At 36.1% G+C, this 21,973-nt stretch overlaps 3 protein-coding genes across 4 annotated transcripts; 1 reads left to right on the top strand and 2 right to left on the bottom strand.

Moving 5' to 3' along the window:
• Positions 1-1,287: 1,287 nt before the first annotated feature.
• LOC116013614 (glutamate--tRNA ligase, chloroplastic/mitochondrial) lies at positions 1,288-7,979 on the bottom strand. 2 transcript variants are annotated; one of them, XR_004097268.1, is made up of 14 exons: positions 7,513-7,865; positions 7,258-7,376; positions 6,875-6,996; positions 6,391-6,573; positions 4,376-4,494; positions 4,248-4,296; positions 3,999-4,100; positions 3,733-3,835; positions 3,547-3,610; positions 3,228-3,342; positions 2,387-2,487; positions 2,000-2,156; positions 1,473-1,905; positions 1,288-1,378 (listed from the first exon to the last, which is right to left on the bottom strand). XR_004097268.1 is itself a non-coding variant. In XM_031253463.1 (14 exons), the coding sequence occupies exons 2-14, from the start codon at positions 7,821-7,823 to the stop codon at positions 1,675-1,677; spliced, it is 1,776 nt and encodes a 591-aa protein (XP_031109323.1). In that variant the 5' UTR covers positions 7,824-7,828; positions 7,872-7,979; the 3' UTR covers positions 1,290-1,674. The 2 variants fall into 2 exon arrangements, 1 of the variants encoding a protein (XP_031109323.1); XM_031253463.1 differs by adding an exon at positions 7,872-7,979 and having other exon boundaries at positions 1,290-1,905; positions 7,513-7,828.
• A 1,921-nt stretch (positions 7,980-9,900) lies between these two features.
• Positions 9,901-14,878, bottom strand: LOC116013847 (NEDD8 ultimate buster 1). Its single transcript, XM_031253798.1, has 11 exons — positions 14,376-14,878; positions 13,428-13,550; positions 13,236-13,332; positions 12,887-12,922; positions 12,373-12,560; positions 12,159-12,261; positions 11,665-11,846; positions 11,506-11,583; positions 11,161-11,263; positions 10,668-10,761; positions 9,901-10,560 (listed from the first exon to the last, which is right to left on the bottom strand). The coding sequence occupies exons 1-11, from the start codon at positions 14,687-14,689 to the stop codon at positions 10,181-10,183; spliced, it is 1,698 nt and encodes a 565-aa protein (XP_031109658.1). The 5' UTR covers positions 14,690-14,878; the 3' UTR covers positions 9,901-10,180.
• A 1,972-nt stretch (positions 14,879-16,850) lies between these two features.
• Positions 16,851-18,493, top strand: LOC116011687 (protein ALP1-like). The gene has a single exon (XM_031251089.1). The coding sequence runs from the start codon at positions 16,902-16,904 to the stop codon at positions 18,258-18,260; it is 1,359 nt and encodes a 452-aa protein (XP_031106949.1). The 5' UTR covers positions 16,851-16,901; the 3' UTR covers positions 18,261-18,493.
• The last annotated feature ends 3,480 nt before the right edge of the window (positions 18,494-21,973 follow it).

Consider the following 21,973-nt stretch of genomic DNA (forward strand, 5'->3'; position numbering starts at 1 on the left):
AAATGCAAAAATTACATTATCTAATCAAATCTTGTAAGAATAAAAGAGTTTTTCCACTTTTGGTCCTATGACTTTAGTGTTTCCGTCAATTTAGGTACACGACTTTCATTTTGCCACTTTTAGTCCTTGACTTTAATTTTTTTGCCACTTTTAGTCCTTGACTTTGATTTTTTTTTTCTACTTTTAGTTCTTTCGGTCACCCGAGCGACAACTTTTAATCGAAATCAACAAATTATTGTGCCATTAATGGTAAATAACGTTTAATGTATTTAGAGATTTATCAATAGACAATTTTACACTTAATGACACAATATTTTATTGATTCCAATTAAAAGTTGTTGCTTAAAAAGCGAAGCAGAACAAGCAAATAACGTTTCTTTTTCCTATTTTTTATCTGATTTTATTTATAAATATATTTAAAACTTTATCAAAATACACTTTTACCCTTAATGGCACAACAATTTGTTGATTTCGATTAAAAGTTGTCGCTCGGGTGACCGAAAGAACTAAAAGTGAAAAAAAAAATCAAAGTCAAGGACTAAAAGTGGCAAAAAAATTAAAGTCAATGACTAAAAGTGACAAAATGAAAGTCGTGTACCTAAATTAACGGAAACACTAAAGTCATAGGACCAAAAATGGAAAAACTCAAAGATAAAAATAAATATTTCAAAATATCAACAAAATCTGTCGTACAGGGAGAAGGGAGAATATAAGACGCAAACAAAAATTGCACACATAAAAGACCACAATGTTTTGTTTCATTTAATTTGATGGGATTATGGGAACACAACCTTAATTAGTTAATTATATGATTGATCTGTCAAATCACCATTATCTATCTAACCACGTGCGTGTGCTTAACGCAAACAATTCGGTTGACTTGCTCCTGCCACAACCGAATTACACCATCATCAACCAGTCATTGTACCATGGACCATGGATCGTGGCTGATACTGCAGTTGTGTTGAACGGATAGTGCAGTTGTATGACTTTCATTCCCATTCCTTAACCAAACACACCATATATCTTTCTTCAATTTACCATGCTCATGGGTTAGATCTTTCTATAGCCTTAAAAAAACAAAAAAACAAAAAAAACAAAACAAAAACAAAAACTAGAAGCTAGTTATATGATTGCACGTTGGAGGATGTTAATATTATACCAAACATCTCTATGCATTATGTATAGCATTTGCACACAATACAAATTTCAGGTTCATAAATAAACTATTAATACAGGTCATAGAATCAATTCTTATATGTATGCCACATGTTAAAGAGATCTACATATGCAAAAACTAACTTGAAAAATTGATATATAAACCGTTAATACAACTATATTTCATCATCAAAGTTCAACTGTGCTCACACGATATAATCTGTGAAAACAATTGTATCACATCCATCATATATATTCACCATCACAAAGATTTCTCAAAATCATCATCACATTAGAGTATAAACCATTAATACCTGGAAAAGCTGTAAAAACTCCCATCTCCTTGTTTAACTCACATTTACAAGCTGCTTCGTTAACGATTTTAAAACTCACGCGATCTCTAAAGTTATTGCACAGTACTCAAGGCCGAGTCGACCAAAAAACAATGGGGAATCTGAAAAATGAGCACGACGAAAGGTCATCACAGAACTCAAGGAACGCAAGTTACAGTCTACCTCAATGAGTTGCAGCACCGGCAGACTCCAGTATAGGCGGATCTTTACTGAAGGATTCCCAGTCAACTTCTCTAAGCATTTTAAATCTTTCGTCCAACGGTATAAACCCAACTTGAGATGCTACAACGCCTGAATTACCAGCTTTATATAGCAAAGCAACACTCGACCCGATATCAGGGCCGTGAAGCTTTCCGGTTAGCAAGACCCTAAGGGGCATGAACAGAGATTTTCCCTGGCACACAAAATAATAACGAAAAGAGACTGATATATCAACTTACATAGGCTAAAAGGAATTTCACCACGATCTCAAGATCTCACGTTCTCACCTTCCGCTTCAGTGATTTACCAAAGCTCTTTACCCATTTCTGCCACCCGGGTTGGCCTTCTTCAAGTGCACCAAAGAGCTCCCCACTAGAGTAGGCAGCTAGTAAGCTCTCCGCAACTTCAGAAAGTCTATCTTCCAGAACAGGTTTTCCTTCAGGACTGCAAAATGAGGTAAAGGGTCACTAAAATTACTTTGTGAACTATATGTTTCTTAGAATCACTTCTTAACTGTATATACTAGACTAGAATAGATGGCAAAAAACTATGTAACTTAGGATAGAAAATTTCATTTCTTCAGTAAGAACTCAAAACACTACAAACACCATTATGTACAATGATATGTCATATAACATTTTGTCACAATTTTGCCACGGGAATTAAAGAATCACCTTGACAAGGTTTCATGAAAAGGATAAGATAGTAAGTTTGAAAGAGCTTTCTCTGAATCGCTTATCAAGTCGATTCCGTCCTTCAATAGCTGGACAGCCTCCTGTTTACACAAAAGTTCAGGAGTAAGATGCCTTCATTTTTCCAATAATATCGGATGGAAAAATTGAACTAAAAGCAACAACATAATTTCCGAGTCAAGTAAAATCTTTTAAGAAAATAAACCAAAAACTACAACATGAAGAAAATATTGGTAGAAGAGTAATGCACCACTCTGCTTAAAACGGGAGTAAAACAATTTATGTTATTCATTTGATTGAAAGTGCATAAATAGTTTCCGGAAAACACTAGTTTATGTTATTCATTTGATTGAAAGTGCATAAATAGTTTCCGGAAAACACTAGTTTATGTTATTCATTTGATTGAAAGTGCATAAATAGTTTCCGTTTATGTTATTCATTTGATTGAAAGTGCATAAATAGTTTCCGGAAATGTTATTCATTTGATTGAAAGTGCATAAATAGTTTCCGGAAAACACTAGTTTATGTTATTCATTTGATTGAAAGTGCATAAATAGTTTCCGGAAAACCTAACCTTACTTTTATGCTGGTAGGAATAAAACCTTTTACTGGTAAAAAGACACAAAGCATTTTACACATCAAATTTTTATTTTTTATTTTTTACTCCCGAAAATATCCCTGATAAGCAAGTACAAAACATTTTTTAATAATACAAACCAAACAACTTTGGAAAAGCTTTTCCCTGAAAAACATTTTCCTTTTTCCTAATTTTTTTTAAAAAGCAAAGTGAACAAGGGCATTGAATTTTATGGACAAACCCTACTTGTATGAAATCCCCCCCTGATTCTGTAAGAATGCCAGCATCCTTCCAGCAGCTACCAATGATTTGTATTAACTCTTCTGATGGTAGAGATCTCAAATGTTGGCCATTCATCCACCTAGGTATACGTTTACATTGGAAAAGTGTCAAAAGGCCAAAACATATTACAAAGCCTTGCTAACAAATAAATCTCAGATTAAAAAAACTAACAAGTTGAGAAGAAATAACAAATCTAAACAGTATCATAAAAACGGGTGTTCCTGCAATCCTCTAGAAATGCAGATTAAGAAATCTGAAGCAAATAGCTGAAGAAAAGCATTACCTTAACTTTGTGGAATCAAAAATGGCACCAGCTTTATTTACACGTTCAATTGTGAACTTTTCAACTGCAAATCACATGAGAGTTTCAGGCCATTTACACTTGTGCAGAACAATAACAGGTAAAGTATACCCCTCTTCAGACCAAGATGCAAGATGTATGAACAGTATTAAAATAAAGGAGACTAACCAAGTTGCTCAAGGGAGAAAAATTCATTTTCAGTTCCATCACCCCATCCCAACAGTGCAAGATAATTTACCATAGCCTGAGGCAAATAACCCATCTCCTTGAACTGTTAAAAGAAGAAAACAAAACAGCAATAGTGTTCATCCTTCTTATGGGGACAAAAGGAGAGGATAAAATTTGCATGGTCTTTGACATTATCACTGAACCAGAAATGAAAATCATATCTTAAACAGGAAAAAAAAACACTAAATGATGTGTAAATCAATTACCTGACCCACTGAAGTTGCACCATGTCTTTTTGAAAGTTTGCTTCTATCTGGAGCAAGAATTAAAGAAACATGTGCAAAGGAAGGCATTGGAAAACCAAGGGCCTGCACCAGGTGACATTGAAGTTACAGCCACTTTGTCAACACAACAATAAAAACCAAGGGACCAAAAACTGAGAAGCCCTAGACTCAATGTAACTATAAAGGAGGGAAACTATTAAGCAGCAAGTGGAGCAAGAGAAGATGAAGTACCTTATATATTAAAGCTTGTCTTAGAGTGTTGGGTAAATGCTCTTCTGCTCTGAAGCAACAAGAGAAGTGAAGAACAGTAAATTCATGTAAATTGGACTGAGATTTAGGAAAGCAAGTTAATCATTTACCTTATAACATGTGAGATAGCCATGGTAGCATCATCAACAGTGACACAGAAATTGTATACAGGTTGTCCATTACTTCTCATGATAACAAAATCCCCAAGAGTGTCTAGACTCCAACTTACCTTCATGATTCCATCAAACAAAATTATAATCCACCATTGCAAGAATGAATTTACAGTTCAGAAAGTGATTCAATGATCCTCTTCAAGTAGGATCAACAATAAGGCATTTAATATCAACTTACTATTAGTTCTGTCCCAAAGTGAAACATTACTGGACATTAGAAGGTCATATTAAACGTCTGCTTTCTACTGTTTGTTTAGTTTTTGACACTTTTGTTCTGTCAAACACTTGGAAAAGCCTTTGGAAATATCTCATATTTTAACCCATGACTAATTAAGAAATCAAAAATATGTTTTTAGTTTACTCTTTATTGTCAATACAAAGAGGAAGAAAATAAACATTTCCATGAAGCTAAGTGTAACAATGAAATCCCAACAACAAATGAAACAGAAATTTCAAAAGCATCAGTTTCATGCTTACAAACCTGTTAATGTTACTTTTTAAAAAAAGTTCTTACCATATTCACAAAATATTAGCGCATTAAATCGAATGAAAAATCTTATCTTATCATATTCACAAATATAAGATACCAATTGTGCCTTGTACTTTTGACTTTTTAACTTTCAGACATCTACTACATTTTCATGTAATCTACCAAACTGATTGGAAAATACTTCCCAATCACAAAAAGAAAAAAAAAATTAAAAAAAATTACCAAAACCATTTATTTTACCACACTACTCGCCCACTGTGGATGTTTCCAGGAATCATAATTGTGAAAGGTACACATTTAGGTTAACAAAATGAAACTTAAAAGTTCTGGTTGCAAACAAACTCCAAAAATTACTAAGGTTTAACAATCTTTTCTACAGAAAAAAAAAACACTAGATACTTTAGTGACTCACATGTGATTGTGAATTTCGTATTCAACTCTAACTGATATGGACAAAGGAAATCAATGAAGATAATCAGGGGAATCCAGAGACTGATTCTTCCAAATATTTTTGATTGATTATTATTTTGAATTTGGTTCTATACTTCTTTTTCCTTTTACAAATGTTTGGTAGGTTTGGTTATTTCCTTTTCAGTTTAGGAGTACTGCTTATGTATCCAGTCTATATAAACGGGATTTATGGGCTAAATAAACACAACAGAATTAAGTCAAAATCAAGGAGAAGGAAAACTCCCCAAAATTCCAAGTTAGTTTCCCGGTTCATTCTTCACCCTTTTTAACCTTTCAAAATAGACAACCCATCCTCTTCTTCCAATGATCTCAATCACCCATTGATGTGAGCTTTTGCCAGAGGACAAAACACTAACCCTGATATGATAGTAATGAAATTGAAAGAAGAATCCCGAATAACATTTTAATTAGGATGTGCATGACTTAGGTTTTTAAAGGTAACATAACTTAAGGATTTTATTACTCCTCAACTGTCATACTCTCATAATGAACAAAATTACCACTTTTAAACATAAGATAAGCCTTACTCTTCAAAAAAAAGGAATATTCTATCAATTTAATAATTTAGTTTGAATGTTCTACCCCATTTCCTGTAGAAAAATAAATAAATAAATAAAAATAAAAATAAAGAGTTTTAAAAAGGAAGAAAAGAAAGTGAATCTTATTACTAGTATCAAATGAGTACAAATTAAGATAATAAGTTGATAGTTGGATGGTAACCACCCAACCTTTGGTATTTCTCAACATTTCCCAAACTATCTGCATATACTTCCCAACTTCATTTCAGCATATCAAGGCAAAACAACATTTTTTTCAGCATTGAAGAAGGTTGGAAGATGTTGAGTATTAAGAGAAGTCATTCAGTTTGTTTTTCTCCTATAGAAAAACACACAATTTTGAGAAACAAATGCAAACAGGAAGGACTGAACAAAAACTACAAAGAGATACTATGTGAACAAAGATGTAGGAACAGTTTCAGAACATCACAAACCTCACCACGGATGAGGTCGTCAATTTTCAACCTCCCTTCACTGGGTACTCGAAATCGATAGGTATATGGGGTCCCCTTTTCCAACTCTTCTTGCACTTCCTCTTCAGTGGCACTGGCCCATTTTCCTGTGTATACTGGAGGCAACTGCTTCAATTTTGCTATCTCTTTCATTTTCTCTAGTTCCTATTACATTTAAAGATATAAGTGGATAAAGTAGTAGATATTAACAAAAAGCAATAATAAAATTCTTAAAAATCAATCTCTAAATACACATAATCATATAAAAATGTCTTGGATCAATGCAAGAAAACCAAGATAAAACTAGTAACCAGTTTAAGATAGAATAGCACTTCACCATTTCCCTGAAATTGGTTTACTATGCAGGATCCTAAGAAATGTGTTGGGGGAAAAACTAATTTTGTGAACTGCTGCTCTATTGGGTGCTTCAGTCTCTAAAGTGCAACTTTATGCCTGAGCATAATACCTCATTAGAGCAGAAACAGCGGTAAACATGACCAGATTGTAAAAGTTTTTCTGCATATTCCTTGTAAAGTGAATTCCTCTCGGACTGCCTGTAAGGACCATAGTTTCCACCAATGCCAGGGCCTGCACCAATCCCACCAATCCACGATGTAAAAGTGAGTCCAAAAGACAAAAAAGGAAAGAAAGAAAAAAGAGCAATTTCTTCAGTTTCTGATGGATCAGAAAAAAAGGTTAGAGAACAATCACTGATGTTTCAACAAGAGAAAAGATAGAGATTTTGTGGCTCAAACAGGGCGGCATTGTTAAAATTAGCAGGAACTTGAAAAGCATTACACCTTAGTTTGAACATAAGAATAGATACCTAGAGGGAGTAAGACAGCTTACCTTCATCCCAATTGAGACCAAGCCAAGAAAGATCAGAAAGCATGGCTTCCTCCGACTCCCTTGTTGATCTTTCCAAGTCGGTGTCTTCAATTCGGAGAATAAACTTCCCACCCTTGGACCTGCCATAATAGCAAAATTACAATCAAAATTCAAAAGTGGATAACATAAGAGAATCGAATCAAATCAAATAGTGTTTTCCTACTTAGTACGCGTCCATTTTTGGATCATATGGCAAGGAAAGAGGCAAAAACTGACCGGGCGAATAGGTAATTGAAAAGAGCAGTTCTGGCACCTCCGACGTGGAGATTTCCGGTAGGCGATGGAGCAAAACGAACGCGAACTTCCTCGCCTTGTGCTCCTCTATTGAGAGTAGAGTAGGTTTGTGTAGATGAAGCAGAAACTGAGAACGCTCTCTTCGGGAAGCAGTGATAGTAGACGCTGTGGCTGTTCCTTGCACTGCCATTGCGACAGTAAAGGGATGATTGGCGGAAAATTGGCGGCGCCACCTCCTTAGGTATCAGACTCATTCTTAGCCATGGCACTCCCACCACCAGCATCGCCGCCATTAGACCTCTTCTTCTTCTTCTTCTATTCTTTTTTTTTTTTTTTGAAAACTCTTCTTCTTCTATTCTGTTTTCATTCCAAGGAAAGCATATATTGTTGTTACTTCGCGCAGAAAGGAAGTAACATTGACTGTCAGATAAGGTTGCAGCACTAGTAGTTGCACGAGACCGAACAAAAGTTCTTTTTTTTTTTTTTTTCTTTTTTTCTTTTTAAATGAGTGTCATTTTGGTTGGGTGTTCTAATAGACATTAAGCATGTCCAATTAAGTTACAATCATTATTCGCACGCTCTAAAATTACTTTTAAGTCATAAAATGCATCATCTTATTTTAGAAATTTCATTGTTCGCCAAAGACTTTGTTGTCTGGTGGCACTGGTTGCACCCCACCCTAGAATGTTCATTATTCTAACACGCGCAGAGCAAGATTTTTTTTTTCTTTTATCAAAATGATGTCATTTTAGATCGTGGTCCACACAACTGTGTAGACCGTAATTTGCCATTAAGTTAATTAGCCAGTAAATTCAATGTAAAATATGTTGATATGGTGGATGTCATTGTTAATTAGTCACTTAATTAGTGATGATTTTTAATAGACCGAACACGTCATAAAATTGAGTAGATATCCGAGAATGAGTACGAAAAAAGATATTTAATTAATTAGGCAAACGACATTTGAAATAAAGTAAACGAGCTACAAGAGTAATGAATATATAAAGGAAATAAACTAGACTCAAGTGGCCCATCAAAAGGTGGGTGAACTACCATTGCTAACTAGCTGACACTTAGAGGTCAAGGATACACAGCACCATTCATTGAGAGTAGTTAAGAGGAGAAGAGTCTAAACTGGACATCTCCTTCCCTTTTATACTACTTAGAAGACCGCATGTCATGGACAAGTGCATGGACCATATCGTTCCACCATCTCCAGCCATACACATTTCTTGCCAAGTACCAAGTTTTCCGCCAAACCACCCTCCATGTGCCATGTTGGTATGACACGTTTGAGGTCCCCACCAACCAATCTAGATACCCGTCACTTGCGCACCCCACTCCTTAGCATGTCCTACGTCGTCCCCACCATTCCATACATTGTACTCCTCCTTCACTGATTGACCACCATAGACAATTCGTCATTGTTAGACGGACTAGGCATGAACCATTCGACAGTCAACTATAGGCGGATGACCTAGCTACCTGGATGAGGGGCGTGAAGACCTCACGACCTTGGACTAGGAGCGGTCCATTGACTAGCCTGCGCCGGTTCGCGGTCCCTCGATAGATCAAGAACTGGGGCCAAAGGCACAAACTGGAGCCCCCATGGGCTGGGTGCATTGCCCCTTCTTCTTCACGTTTTCTCAAGTTCTATTCCATTTTATACTTTAAAACAAGCCTTTAATCCTTTTCAAGAGAAAAATTCACCTTAACTATTTTACTAAACAAGTTCCCCAAACCTTAATTGTTGTTGAGTCATGCCCTAGGACCCATCAATTAGAATTTTATGCCATGACATAACTTACTTGCTTTTTGTTTTGTTTTTTTTTTTTTAAACCAAAGCAACAAAACTATATTAAATTAGGCTTAACACACAACACTACCATTATAACTTGCGACCGTTATGTTATATGTATGGCCCAAGTTCGGTCATAGCTCGCTTCTTGTTATATATATAGAGAGAGGTGCATTAGCCATAGAAAATTGCTTTTTTTTTACCGACTTAGCGAGTCATATAAACATTGATAGTTAATTAGCTATTCATCTACACGGTTCATGATAACAAAAACAAAACAATGCATCACAAATTCACAACACCAACACACATTTGAGTGCTTAGAGTGCATGGTTGGGCCTAGATCCATAGTGGATTAGTAACTTTATACTAGGTTTTTTTTTTTAAAAAAAATTAATTTTGTTTTTTAATAATAATCTTTATGAGAAGTTTCATGTTTTGAGTAACATTTGAAAAGAATCAAAGAAAGATGGGGGAGTTAGGATTTTATCAGCTGAGTATGTAGATTTGTACAATGTTGGTCTAGGGATTTATTTTGGTTGAATGCAGATGGGGAATGTATGCTTATATGGTTTGGCATATTGTGAAACATTTCAGCAAGAACCAGCCCTAACCCAGAAATATATATATACAGCTAATTTTGGCACTCTAAAAGCAATTCTTACACCACTGCCCATGGTGTAAAACAGGTTTAAACTGAAATCCCTCAAATACTCTTCAATGAAGAAAAACTTCACACAAATAACCCCTAAATGCCCTAATAGCTTTATGAGATATATACTACTCCTGTAGAGAGATTCCCACTTCCCATAGTTTGATAAACAGGTGTGAACACACAGACTGCTTATAGTCTTACTTTGCAGAAGTTAACAGTGTCAGATACTGCGTTATTGCTTCGCCTTCTTGCGTAATATCAAGGTCATAGTCAGAGTAAGCATCTCCTCTTAACAGTTCACCAGTAAGCTCATCCTCCATTTCCACATCGCGATTCTCCTCTACTTCGCTGTGGCTTGGACCGGTTGAATCTGCATTACTACCTGATGCATCTGCATCAGCACTCACACTGTCTCCACCATCGTTGTTTGGTATGGGAGGGTTCCCATCTTCACCGCCATTATTGGACAATGAAGAAGCACTTTCATCGGCAGCCATTGCAGAACTGCTATTGGATTGCCCGAGTAGATGATTTAATGCAGCTTGTCTTGTGCCAAAAGTTCGGACAGCGGTCACCACTGAATTGTAAAATGTTAAAACAAAATGTTATCTCAAGCACTATATAAATCCATAAATTTAAAGCAGCTTTGAGAATAAAGAATTCCATTTCATGGTGCTAAAAAACCTCTTTCTCTTGGGAAACCCATGGCTACAAGCTGTTCAATTGTAGCATTTTCTTCTTGACGCAGCCTTTTCTTTTTCTTTGACTCGATGTGAAGCTGGATATATATACAAAAGAAATGAGGAAATTGTTGTAGTTCATACAAAACAAAACCAGAGCCATTCATACAAATTCCGGAGGCATACAGATATTGTTGAGAATATATATAATATATAAACATAAATGTGCAATCCAACTGTCAGCTTAGGTTTTTAGTTGAAATGGAGCACATGCTTTAACTTGGTGTTAGAGTCAACCCCATGCCAAAGGTCACACAATAAAAAAGAGATTATGGTCCACGTGTTGCTTGGACCCCGTCAAAAGTAACTGGCTCGCCCACGTGAGGGGCATGTTTAGCGTATAATATAGAAACATAAATGTGCAATCAACTATCAGCTTAGGCTTTTAGTTGAGATGGAGCACATGCTTCAATTGATATTGCCAGAAGAATACTTACCTGTATAGCAGAATTAGTTTCTGGATTAGTCAGGTCGTCCAGGGCCTTCTGTGTGTCGTTTTCATTTCTTCGAAGCGCTTCTGCAGCAAGCTCTTTCTCAAACCTACAAATATTGGTCATCGATGATGTATAAAAATCAACCCCTATCATGGTTATTAAACCGCCAACGCAGTTTCCTTTTAGAAAAGTAACCACAATATTTGGTTGAAATTGTTTAGGAACATATAGAAGTCCCTTAAACTCAATTATACTATTTCCTTCTCAGGAACCTGTGCCGATACATAAAGTTTATGAATTCTTAATATAGAAATTAAGCTAGTTCAAGCCATACCAACTTATACATACCCAATCGAAACCAATTCATAGAGATACTGGAGATTGACAGCTTTTCTGAGAGGAGTCATTCCATAACACTTCTGCTCCCTGAAATTTATGGCATACAAAGCTTAGAATTCTGGACCAAACACAACGGAGGAAAATTTGAGATTACAAAATTCAACTAACAGGATCTCTCTTTGTCTGCGATGATCCTCCTCCCGTTTGATTGCTGCTTTTTCTTTCTCCTCAACAAGAAAATTAACAGCACTTTGAACATCTTGATTGTTCATACGCAGCGCTTTCTTTGCATCACCTTCTTTATAGCCCATGCTCAAAAGTACCGACAGTGCTTCATCTGGAATTTGAAGCTATTTAAAGACAAGGCAACTATATTAATAGGGAATAGAGATGGAGGAATGATATGGAAATACTATTTTTATGTACTAGATATATAAAATAGAAAAAGAAAAGCTAAAATTAGATGATACTAGAAAGCATGAGAAATAGATAAACACAATTTTCAGTTTCTTTTTACAGACTCCACCTAGTAAGTGGAAACCACTCTAGCTCACATATTTACAGAAGAATAATTGAAAGAGGATAATTTTTTTATTTTCTAAATGATGGCATAGAGACCTTAAAGAGAGTATTAACAAATTTATAAATTAACTCAGGCTAACCTGGAAATATTTCGCTTGTGCAGAACTCAAAGACTGTCTAGCTTTTTCAAACTGACCACTGTGATATCCAACTACTCCTTCTAACAGCTCCAGTCTTACATGTCTAGAGACAATAAATTAATATAAAAGAACATCAATCAAAATACTAAACTAAGCTATATTGTGCTGGCAAATTTGATATTAACTTAATCTATACATCAAAGGGTATACTCACAGCGCAATCTCAGGATAGCGTCCCCCTTGAAGAAGTCTAACGCGACTAGCTTCCTTCCCATGAGCACGCTCAAGCCCTTCCCTGGCTTTTGCAAGGCGGATGCCTGCAACTGAGAGCCAGCTGATGTCTTGGAGCATAAAGTAACACCACACCAAGTCTATTTGCAGAATGGCTACATTATCAACCATCTGAAAACCAAAGAGGATGGCCAGGAATCATGAGAAGATGACTAAAAATTGTTATGCATAAGTCAGGGAATACTACATACCATGAGAAATCATTTAAAGAAAGTAGTCGTTTAAGGCTTTGACTATTAATTTATTAGCATTGAAATTATGTTCAATCTCCACTTTAAGGGTACACTTGCTAATTACAAGACGAGAAACAATTTTGCAAAGGAACAAACAACAAAACCATAGATCAAATGGAAGTTATTTTCAACAGTTTTTCATAGTAACAAATAAAAATAAATTTTATATCATGGATTAATGTGCAAAATGAAATGACAACTCACCTCAATAACTTTAGGATTGCAAAGAGAGAAGGCTTCCTGTAAAAAGTAAACGTCATTTGATTATGTAATTTCAAATGAGGTCAGGGAACAGAGAGATGAGTTTGAGATCATATAAAAAAAATAAATAAATAAAGGCTAAATATTTATTATATTAAACCCTAGAATAGCATTTTTTTCTTCCAAGTTGAAACAGCACCAAGCTAGATTGTGGCTAAAAAACGTATAAGCAACAAGCCATTATTATAATTCAGCACACAGCTGTAAGGAAGCAACTCTATCTCAATCCTAAACCAAAAGCTTAGGGGTTGTTCAAGGGAGATTTCAGTTATAGCAAGTTCTGTATGCCAACCTCCCCCATCGTGAGAACCTCAAGTGCCTCTCTATATTGTTCCCTTCTGATCAGTGCTTTGCCATTTGCATGAAGCATGAGACCCATCATTATAGCGCTGTCAAATGAAGTGACAGGTTATCATAGAGTACAGGTTTATAGCTGTTATAAAATACAGTAGACTTCATGTGCCAGATATAATATTATTAATACCGCTGGTCAGTATCAGATCCAAGCTGCACTTTTTCTCCACTCTGATTTTCAAGTTCTAGGTTAAAGTCCTCAACAGGTAATGAACCTTCTGCATGTCTCTGGGCCAATGAAGTAGCAGCAGCCCTGCAATTTATGTGGTATTACTGTAGTGACCAGAAAAAGGAATAAAGTCCAATAGTTAAGTGAAAGCTTAGTGCTAATCGCCAGAAGAGGAAGGGCAAAAACAATATATTTGCATGAAATAAACCTAATGGCAATATCGTATCCATGCTGATGCAAGACCAGAACGCAGGCCTCCAGAAGTACATCATATGCCAGACTACAAACCTAACTATGATAAGCATGATTCATCTATTCTTATGTCTATAATCCTTTTCTTCTCTTGGACTTAGAATTTCTGCAGTTTAAATCTCTAAAACATGCCAAAAGGCATCTGAATAGCAACAGCTATAATGCCATGTTCCTCATAGGATTGACTGCTATAAATGATACCAATGGATGCCAAACATAGATACACAAAAAACATAACTCACTTCTAGAGGAAAAAAATCAATAGAAGTATATATACATAGCAGTTCTAAAATTCCATTGTCTCCAAATAAATTAGAGTAATAAATAAACTTTACAATTTTATCTTAACAATCCAAGAAGCAGGTTTATCTCAAAAATTCACAAAGGAAGAATATGCAGACTGATCATGAAAGAAAAACCAACAACCTAACACATTCACTTTGATCATACAACTTCCTTACTCCTACTGAAATTATTCATCAATGACCACAGAAAAACCCAATTAGTTAATGTCACAAGAACATAAGAAACACCAGAAGTCAGAAGAAGTCAATTTTTTCAAATTTCAACATTGATCGTGCAATTCAAAGCACATACACAAGCAACATGTGAAGAATATATATATGGATGGACTAAATAGATGAAGAAAGCACTAACTTGAGCCTTGAAAGTCTAGAAGAGCGTTCCTCTTCAGCCAGAGATTCCTCCTTGAAGGACTTGCCACGATCAGGAGAAACCTTGGAGGCCAAAACCTTCGCATTATTTTTTATGCCCAATTGACTGAGCTTCTCCGTGCCGTCTCCGTCTTTCAGCAATTTTCCAGCACAGATGAGGTTTATGCTCTCCGGCGGCGCAACGCAGCCCGATCGCCGGATAACCTCTTCCCTAAGCATAGACACTGTCCACTCCTCCAGCTCTACCTCCAACACCCCACTCCATGCCCCTGCTATCTTTAGCTTTGCCATACCCATACTTCTCACAGAGTTTCTCCTATATCTGTATGCGCAAGCAAAGGGGCGAGGGGGGTATATTATAAGTATGTATGGAATTGACTTGTTGAGTCAATTTCCGTTCCAATCACTCCATGACACAACAATTCGCTGCTTCCTATGCAAGTTTTATTGTGTTGATTTGGTCTGTGGGACAATTCGAAACGAACTTGGAGTCTTAGAGATTAAGGATTGAAAATTTTTGGATGAAGTTCAAATATTTAATGAAAGTGCTTTTCAAAAAATAATTAACTATTTAATGAAAATGTAATTAAAGTCTCGAATTATAAATTTTTTTTAATTAAACACTTAAAATTTAAAAAAAAAAATACAATTAACTTCATTTAGCATGGTGCTAAGACTTTATGATCTAGTGACAGTCGGTTCGAGCCTCAGTGGCGAACCCCACTGAGTACTAAAAAAACTCTTCATTTAGCATGGTATTGCAAGTATCCTTCAAGTTGGAACTAATTGGAATACAACATATAATAATGCCCAAATCATATAATAATGATTTGGTAATCGCTGGTGGGCTTTTGCATGGCGGGACAGGTTGGTCACTTTTACAAACAACAAATTATTCTGTGGATTTAAGTTCACGGGTCTAAAATAAATTATTTACAGTTGAACAAATATCAAAAAATGACATTTTAAGTTGTTATTTTGTGGTACAAATATATGTAGGTCTATTTCCAATTTGGATTGGGTCAAAATGAATTTGAGATCTTCGTAATTAGACGGATAGATTGATATATTGCACACTAAAAAAGATAATGGGTGAATGAAAAATTGATTCTCAAAGTTAACCCATTTGAATTGAAAAAATGGATGAAAAAAACTTTAGGCCATGTTTGGTTGGCACGAAAAGTCGTTCAAAGGAAAATATTTTCTTGGAAATCATGGAAAGTGTTGATTTCTTGTGTTTGGTTCATTGGAATTTATTTTCAATGAGAAGTTGAGTTCCTCATTTTTTAGTAAAACAAAATATGAGGTAGACCCATGTATTTTGTTTTTCATTGCGGTTGGGAACAAAAATTGATCTAACAAGACTATTTTGCCCTTCGATGTTTTCTTCATCCTCCTCCGTGCCAAACTGGAAACTGGAAACCCAGCACATGCTAGTTGCTACCGGCCGCCTCCACCTCACCGCACCAATCGTCGCTTCAGATCTTACTTCCGCCTCGCCGCCTCCGCCTCTGCCCTCTGGTCTTTGTTGACTGCTTCAACGCAGCCACACACGCACACAAGATTACAGGAGAATGAGGATTGAGAATGGATTTGCTATAAGCCTTATATCTAATGCCCTAATGGGTTGTGGGCTGGTGGGTTAGAAATGGTTCATGGATTTCCCAAAATAATAAAAAGAAAAAAAAAAAGGTCATGGACAAGTAGACAACAGGCTTAACAACAACAATAACAATAATAATAAGGGCATATAGGTCTTTTTGCATATTATTCATTACAATTCTAAATCCAACCAAACAGTGGAATTCAATATTATAACTTCTTTTCTACCAACCAAACAATATAATCTATCTTCCTGTTACTATTTTTCCATGAAATTTCACTTTCACTTCGCTTCAAATATTTTTCAGAACCAAACGGTCCATTAGGGCGTGTTTTGGAAATCGAAAAATGATTTCAGGAAATCATTTTTCGGATTTCCTTTGTTTGGGAAGGCATGAAAAATGCGGTCAACGGAAAACAATTTTCGTTTACCATGGAAAATGAGGCCATTTTTTCAGAAAACAACTTCCTAATTTTTTCTTTGGGAAATCATTTTCTGGAATTGGCTTGGGTGATGATTTCGCCATTTTGGCCAAATCTCAAAGTTCCGGCGTCGGAAACCATAGCAGTTCTGCTCTGATTTATGGTAGAAACCAGTCCGCCAGGCCTTAATTAAACAATTATTTGCTCAAATTCAACCAATGATAACATAAAAAACATAGTCGATCAAACTCAATTCTTTAATATTCTTAAAATATTATAGCAAATCCATTCCGTGCAACGCAGGAGCGAAAATATTAGTTTTTTTTTTTTTTTTTTTTTTTTCAGTTTAAATTAACAGTTCATTATTTAAATGGACACGAGAAGGTGGACCCGAGTTTATTATCGCATTGCCAAATCGTATCAACGGTTCTACTAAACTATTGATATACGCCGTGTTTGTAACTGTTCATAGTTGAGCACCGGAATGGGCAGCTGCGGCGGAGGCACCAAGAGAAACACCCCAACGAAGAAGCGGAAGAAGACGAAGAAGAAGAAGAAGATTACCTTAAGCAGCAGTAATGGCGTTAAGAAGAAATCACAGCCTCTTCTCCTCACCTGTCACCATAACAATCAGATAGCTAAGCTCATCCCTTTCCTCATCTCCACTGCAAACTCTGTCTACTCTTTCCTCCTCCGCCACGACCTCCATCTCCTCCCTAAACAATCTCTCTCCCTCGAGTCCCTCCTCGCCTCCACTTCTATCTCCGTCTCCAACCTTTTCTCTCTCCTCTCTCTTCCCCCGCCTTTGACGGTGCCCCACGCCGCTAATCCGCCGGACTCCGATTGCTGGTTCCAACGATTCCTCGCTTCCGCGACCTCCGATTCGGATTCCCGATGGATCCATTTCTTCAACCTCGGAAAACCCTCGTTTACGCTCCTCCTCCGTCTTCTCACCCCTTCTCTGTCTTCTCTCTTCCCTCTCCCTCCCAATTACGCTCTTGCCCTTGCCCTCTTGCGCCTTGCTCACGGCGCCTCCTACTCTGCCATCTCTCGCCGATTCGGGCTTGATTCCGCCACTGCCTGCCGCGCCTTCTATGCCGTCTGTAAAGCAATTAATGAAAAGCTGGGGCATTTGTTTGAGCTTAAGACGGATATCAATCGGGTTATTGTTGGGTTCGGGTGGATATCTTTGCCCAATTGCTGCGGCGTTCTAGGGTTGGAAAAGTTTGAGCTTGATGGGGATTTGATGGGTGAAAATGGGTATTTGATAGTTCAAGCATTGGTGGACTCTGAAGGAAGATTCTTGGATGTTTCCGCTGGGTGGCCCTGCACCATGAGCCCTGTAAACATTTTGCGACAATCCAAACTCTTTTCTGGTATTGAGGAATCCAAAGGATACTTAAATGGTCCAACATTCGAATTAAATGATGGCAATTCCATTCCTCAGTACATTTTGGGGGACTCTTGTCTCCCACTGCTACCTTGGCTCCTCACCCCTTACATTAAACCAGTTGAGGATGTGGACTTAAGTCCTACACAAGCTGCCTTTAATTCAGTTCATGCTAGGGCAATGGAATTGGTGGGTACAGCATTTGAGAGGGTTAGGTGCAGGTGGAAACTCGTGGCAAATAAATGGAAGGGACGATGCGATGAGGCTTTCCCATTTGTTATCGTGGCATGTTGTTTGTTGCACAATTTTCTTATCAAGTGTAGTGAGAATTTGCCGGATGAAAATGTCGAATACTCCAGGAATCAGGAGTTTCCAGTGTGTGATGAGGCGTTGGACGACAGTGGGAAGAGGGTCAGAGATGTAATTGCATCACATTTGTGTCTGGTAAGTTAGAGAAGATGAATCTTGTAATTTATATTTTTGCTTTATGGTTTCCAGAGTATACATTTAGTGTATTGTGAAAACTAGGATTCTAGTATTCCTTTTATGTTTGGTGCAATGAATAGTCGATTTTATTAGAATTACATGCAGTTCAAGTCTAATTTTCTATATATGTGTAAATGCAGCCCATACTTTATTATTTTTCGCATTTTGTCAAACAAAAGTTATAAATGATATGCCTGCCATTTGATAGTATTTGATAGTATATAAAGGAAAAGGAGAACATGAAATTTCTTGTTTTGAAAGTACAATTTATTCAAGATGTCCAGGAAGGGACATTCTATCAAAAAAGAATGCCTCATAAGTATGGAGATCTTAAGAGTTGTTGATGTCCTGCCAAAGATTCTTTGCCTTGTAAAGAGAGCTTAATAAAATGGACTTACTATAAAACTATGCTCTTACAACATGGCTGCAATTTCAATTACTTCTCCAGTCAAGAAGTTAAAAATAAAACCCTACAAGTTCTCTTCTTTTGTATGCAAAGAAATTAAGTAAGGTTAGTGATTTCTCATTTCTGTAGACTAGTAGACAATGAACTTGATGGCTCAAGTAGTTGTATTTATATATATTTTTTCTTTAAAAGTTGAGAATGTTGGGATTAATCCACCTAAGTTGTTGTGACTCATGAGAGAAGTACAATACATGGATCTCCCCAATGTTTCTGTTAAAATATAAAAACTAGAAACCCTGACGTAGGCTTCATTATAACCTAGCCCATTCTAATCGTATATAAGCATGTATCTCCCTTTTCACGTGATTGTCATAATATCTATTCTTATAATTCTAGTGTCGGATCAATATGGAAATTGGGAGGCCCTGTGAAATCATTTCCTCTTAGATTGGCTTCTTTCAATGTCATGTTATTGTCTAAAATCCTAGGCAAATATCTCCTTTTTGTTGCTCTAGGATAGAACAAGAGATGTTAATTCATGCTGGTAATGAAGAAATCTAGGAGTTTCTTCCTTTATGTCATGTGACGCATAGTTTGCTAAACTAAATGTCTTGTGTTGACCATAAAAACCTTGGAACCAAAGCTTGAGATATGTGATCTAGCATCAGTTTGTTGTTGTTTCTTGAGAGGAATTCTGTGTTTGAGAAGTCGGAAAACAAATGAAAAGATAATGGAACTTGAAATTGGTTGTATGAAAGTGAAAGATAATAAAGTGGCGGTAAAAATTTTCTAGGGAAATGCTCTTGGGGTACCTTGTCCGAGGAAGTACTTAATTTTTTTTCTTTTTGTAATAGGAACTTGCAAATACTTTTAAGAATTTCACCTGAAAGTTGCACAACAGATGCATTGGCTAGCTTGCATATTGCATATACTGGGAAACTTGGCTAAAGCTTTTTGAAAGTTGAAACCAAGGATCTTGGATCTAGGTTGTTCAAAAACCTTGGAGAAGTAGCATTGCCTCTCCCAGAATTATGAATCTGCACAGAATATAGTAAGCTAATCTGTCCAATATTCAGCTTGAATGGTGTGAAATAATCTGTATTGGGAGCACTAGGTAGAATACCTTGAAATTCTCAAAGTGGTTGAAATGCCGGGAAAGGGGAGTATTGGAGCCTTATAATGGTGGCTTTCCTTGTCTCCAATTCTTGAAAATTAAGGGGACAAGGAAAGCCAGGTTATTGTGCGAAATTGCAAATGAACTCATAAGCAGATGCTGTATTGTCCTAACTAAAAGAGTTTGTATGTTCCATAGGCTATCAATGGCTAGAATAAGGATCTTTAGTGCAGTTGATAGAGGAATGGCACCTTAGATGGAAAAGAAAAAGAAGTCATCTCTTTATTAAGCAAATAAGTCAAAATGATGGGTTCATTTAACACCCATAGCTGTGGAAATGCCTCACAAATGACTGGAATTTGCTCTGCATCTAGCTGCTTGTGTGTGTTAATATTATTAATTTGTTCAAATAATATTATAGTCTCAGCCAGTTAGCAGTCATTATGTTAGCGTATATAAAGGACATCTTCAATCAATAATAGACAAGCATATATTTTAGAGAAAACATGGAGTTTGGGATCTCAACAAAAATCCCCGTGCCTCCTCTCCATTTTTATTCTAAATTCAAACACCTTTGCCTGTGATGTGAGCCTTTTTGATTGGTTGTCCATATTTTGTTAGAAAAAAACAACCTGATCTCGTAAAAAGAACTTGAGAACCAGAGAAAATAAAGGAAATGCTTGATCATAAATTTAAGGTGTGTGAAGGCACACTATCCTAAAAGTTTCTAATTTCCCTTATCAAGCAATTAGGGTAATTAAATTAGAACTTTTGTGATACAAGAAGAATGCTTAACTTTTTAAGTTGTTTTTTTAAAAAGTTCATCGAGGTAGTAACTTAGAAAAACCCTCTCTTCTAAGTACTGTAACTACTTAGTCAAGAATGGAATACTCTCCCTATCTTGGCAACTGATGGAATCCTCTTTTTATAATCATCATCAGACATTCATCTTGTAATCCTCTTAATACTGGAGTTACGAAGAAGGTTAGTAGAAGCTTTTATAACATTCAGAATCATTATATTCATAATGATTACTATAATTTAAATTTAATATTTAAATTATTGTGTAATTGATCTAGAATTCATTATATTAATAAATATAATATTTACAATTTTGAAAAAATATTACGATGACCTATTACTTTTAGAAAGATATATTCTCAAAATCTTCTGTACCTTCATCCAAAGAGTAACCGAGTAACTACCGAGAAGTTAATTTGGACTTCTCAAAAAGTGAGAGGTCACATGTTCGATCCCTAGTGGAGGCGTTGGCTCTTTGTGCTTCAGTAGGTTGAAAACATATGTACGAACAGATACTACATACCTTTCAGTCAACTCTTCGAAAATAGGAAAATTTTTCCAAAAACATTTTAAAACATATTACGTTGGCCTATTACTTGGAGAATTTTTCCAACATTCTTGATTAATCAAATCATAAATTTTCCTACCAAACATAAATAATATTTTTAACTCCATAACATCAAAATATTATTTATGCTTCCAATAGACAAAACTAAATAAATATATTCAACCATTTACTATATAAATATCCAACAATTTTAACATCATGCCCTTTGCAATCACTTGGCAAATGCAACTGATACGTCACCTTCCCAATCCTTTAATTTTAAAAACTTGAAATGGCCCAAAATACTTATGTGATAGCTTGTGACTTGTGAGTGTACTGTTTGGACAGTGGGCGCTGGCAATAAGGTTGTAAGCTAACCCAAAACACAAGCACCTTTCTCGTAGGGCACATCTTTATGTTTGAGATATAAGTCTGCTCCATACGAGACTATGCAAGCAATAGGTGATGTCGTGGATCTCGGGAGGATCTATCACTTACAAGTGCAAGTAATTTACCTAATTATAACATTAGGTACAACTAATTATAACATTAGGTGCATTTAATATTGATGTTCGGTGTACATTTTACTTATACTTAGGTTCACTATATGAAAGTGGTACTTGCACTTCGATGTTCAATTATTTACGGAAATGTCAGTGTGTTTTTTATTTTTTATTTTTTTTTATATCAGTGTTTATTAACCATTAGATCTAGACACGTGGACGGATGACATGCGTTCTCATATCTTTCCTAGGCGAGTTGTTTGCACCTGAACGCACTCATATATATATATATATATATATATATATATG

This window comes from Ipomoea triloba, chromosome 3 (genome assembly GCF_003576645.1).
Source record: "Ipomoea triloba cultivar NCNSP0323 chromosome 3, ASM357664v1".
Taxonomy (NCBI): domain Eukaryota; kingdom Viridiplantae; phylum Streptophyta; class Magnoliopsida; order Solanales; family Convolvulaceae; genus Ipomoea; species Ipomoea triloba.

Coding starts and splice junctions, on each gene's coding strand:
- LOC116011687 (XM_031251089.1), top strand. CDS start 16,902: ATGGGCAGCTGCGGCGGAGGCACCAAGAGAAACACCCCAACGAAGAAG.
- LOC116013614 (XM_031253463.1), bottom strand. CDS start 7,823: ATGGCGGCGATGCTGGTGGTGGGAGTGCCATGGCTAAGAATGAGTCTG. Junction 6,574..6,874: donor GCTGTTTCTGCTCTAATGAG/GTATTATGCTCA, acceptor TAAATGTAATAG/GAACTAGAGAAAATGAAAGA. Junction 2,488..3,227: donor CAGGGGGGGATTTCATACAA/GTAGGGTTTGTC, acceptor TTGTGTAAACAG/GAGGCTGTCCAGCTATTGAA.
- LOC116013847 (XM_031253798.1), bottom strand. CDS start 14,689: ATGGGTATGGCAAAGCTAAAGATAGCAGGGGCATGGAGTGGGGTGTTG. Junction 12,923..13,235: donor AGGTTCTCACGATGGGGGAG/GTTGGCATACAG, acceptor TACTTTTTACAG/GAAGCCTTCTCTCTTTGCAA. Junction 11,584..11,664: donor CGCAGACAAAGAGAGATCCT/GTTAGTTGAATT, acceptor CATAAATTTCAG/GGAGCAGAAGTGTTATGGAA.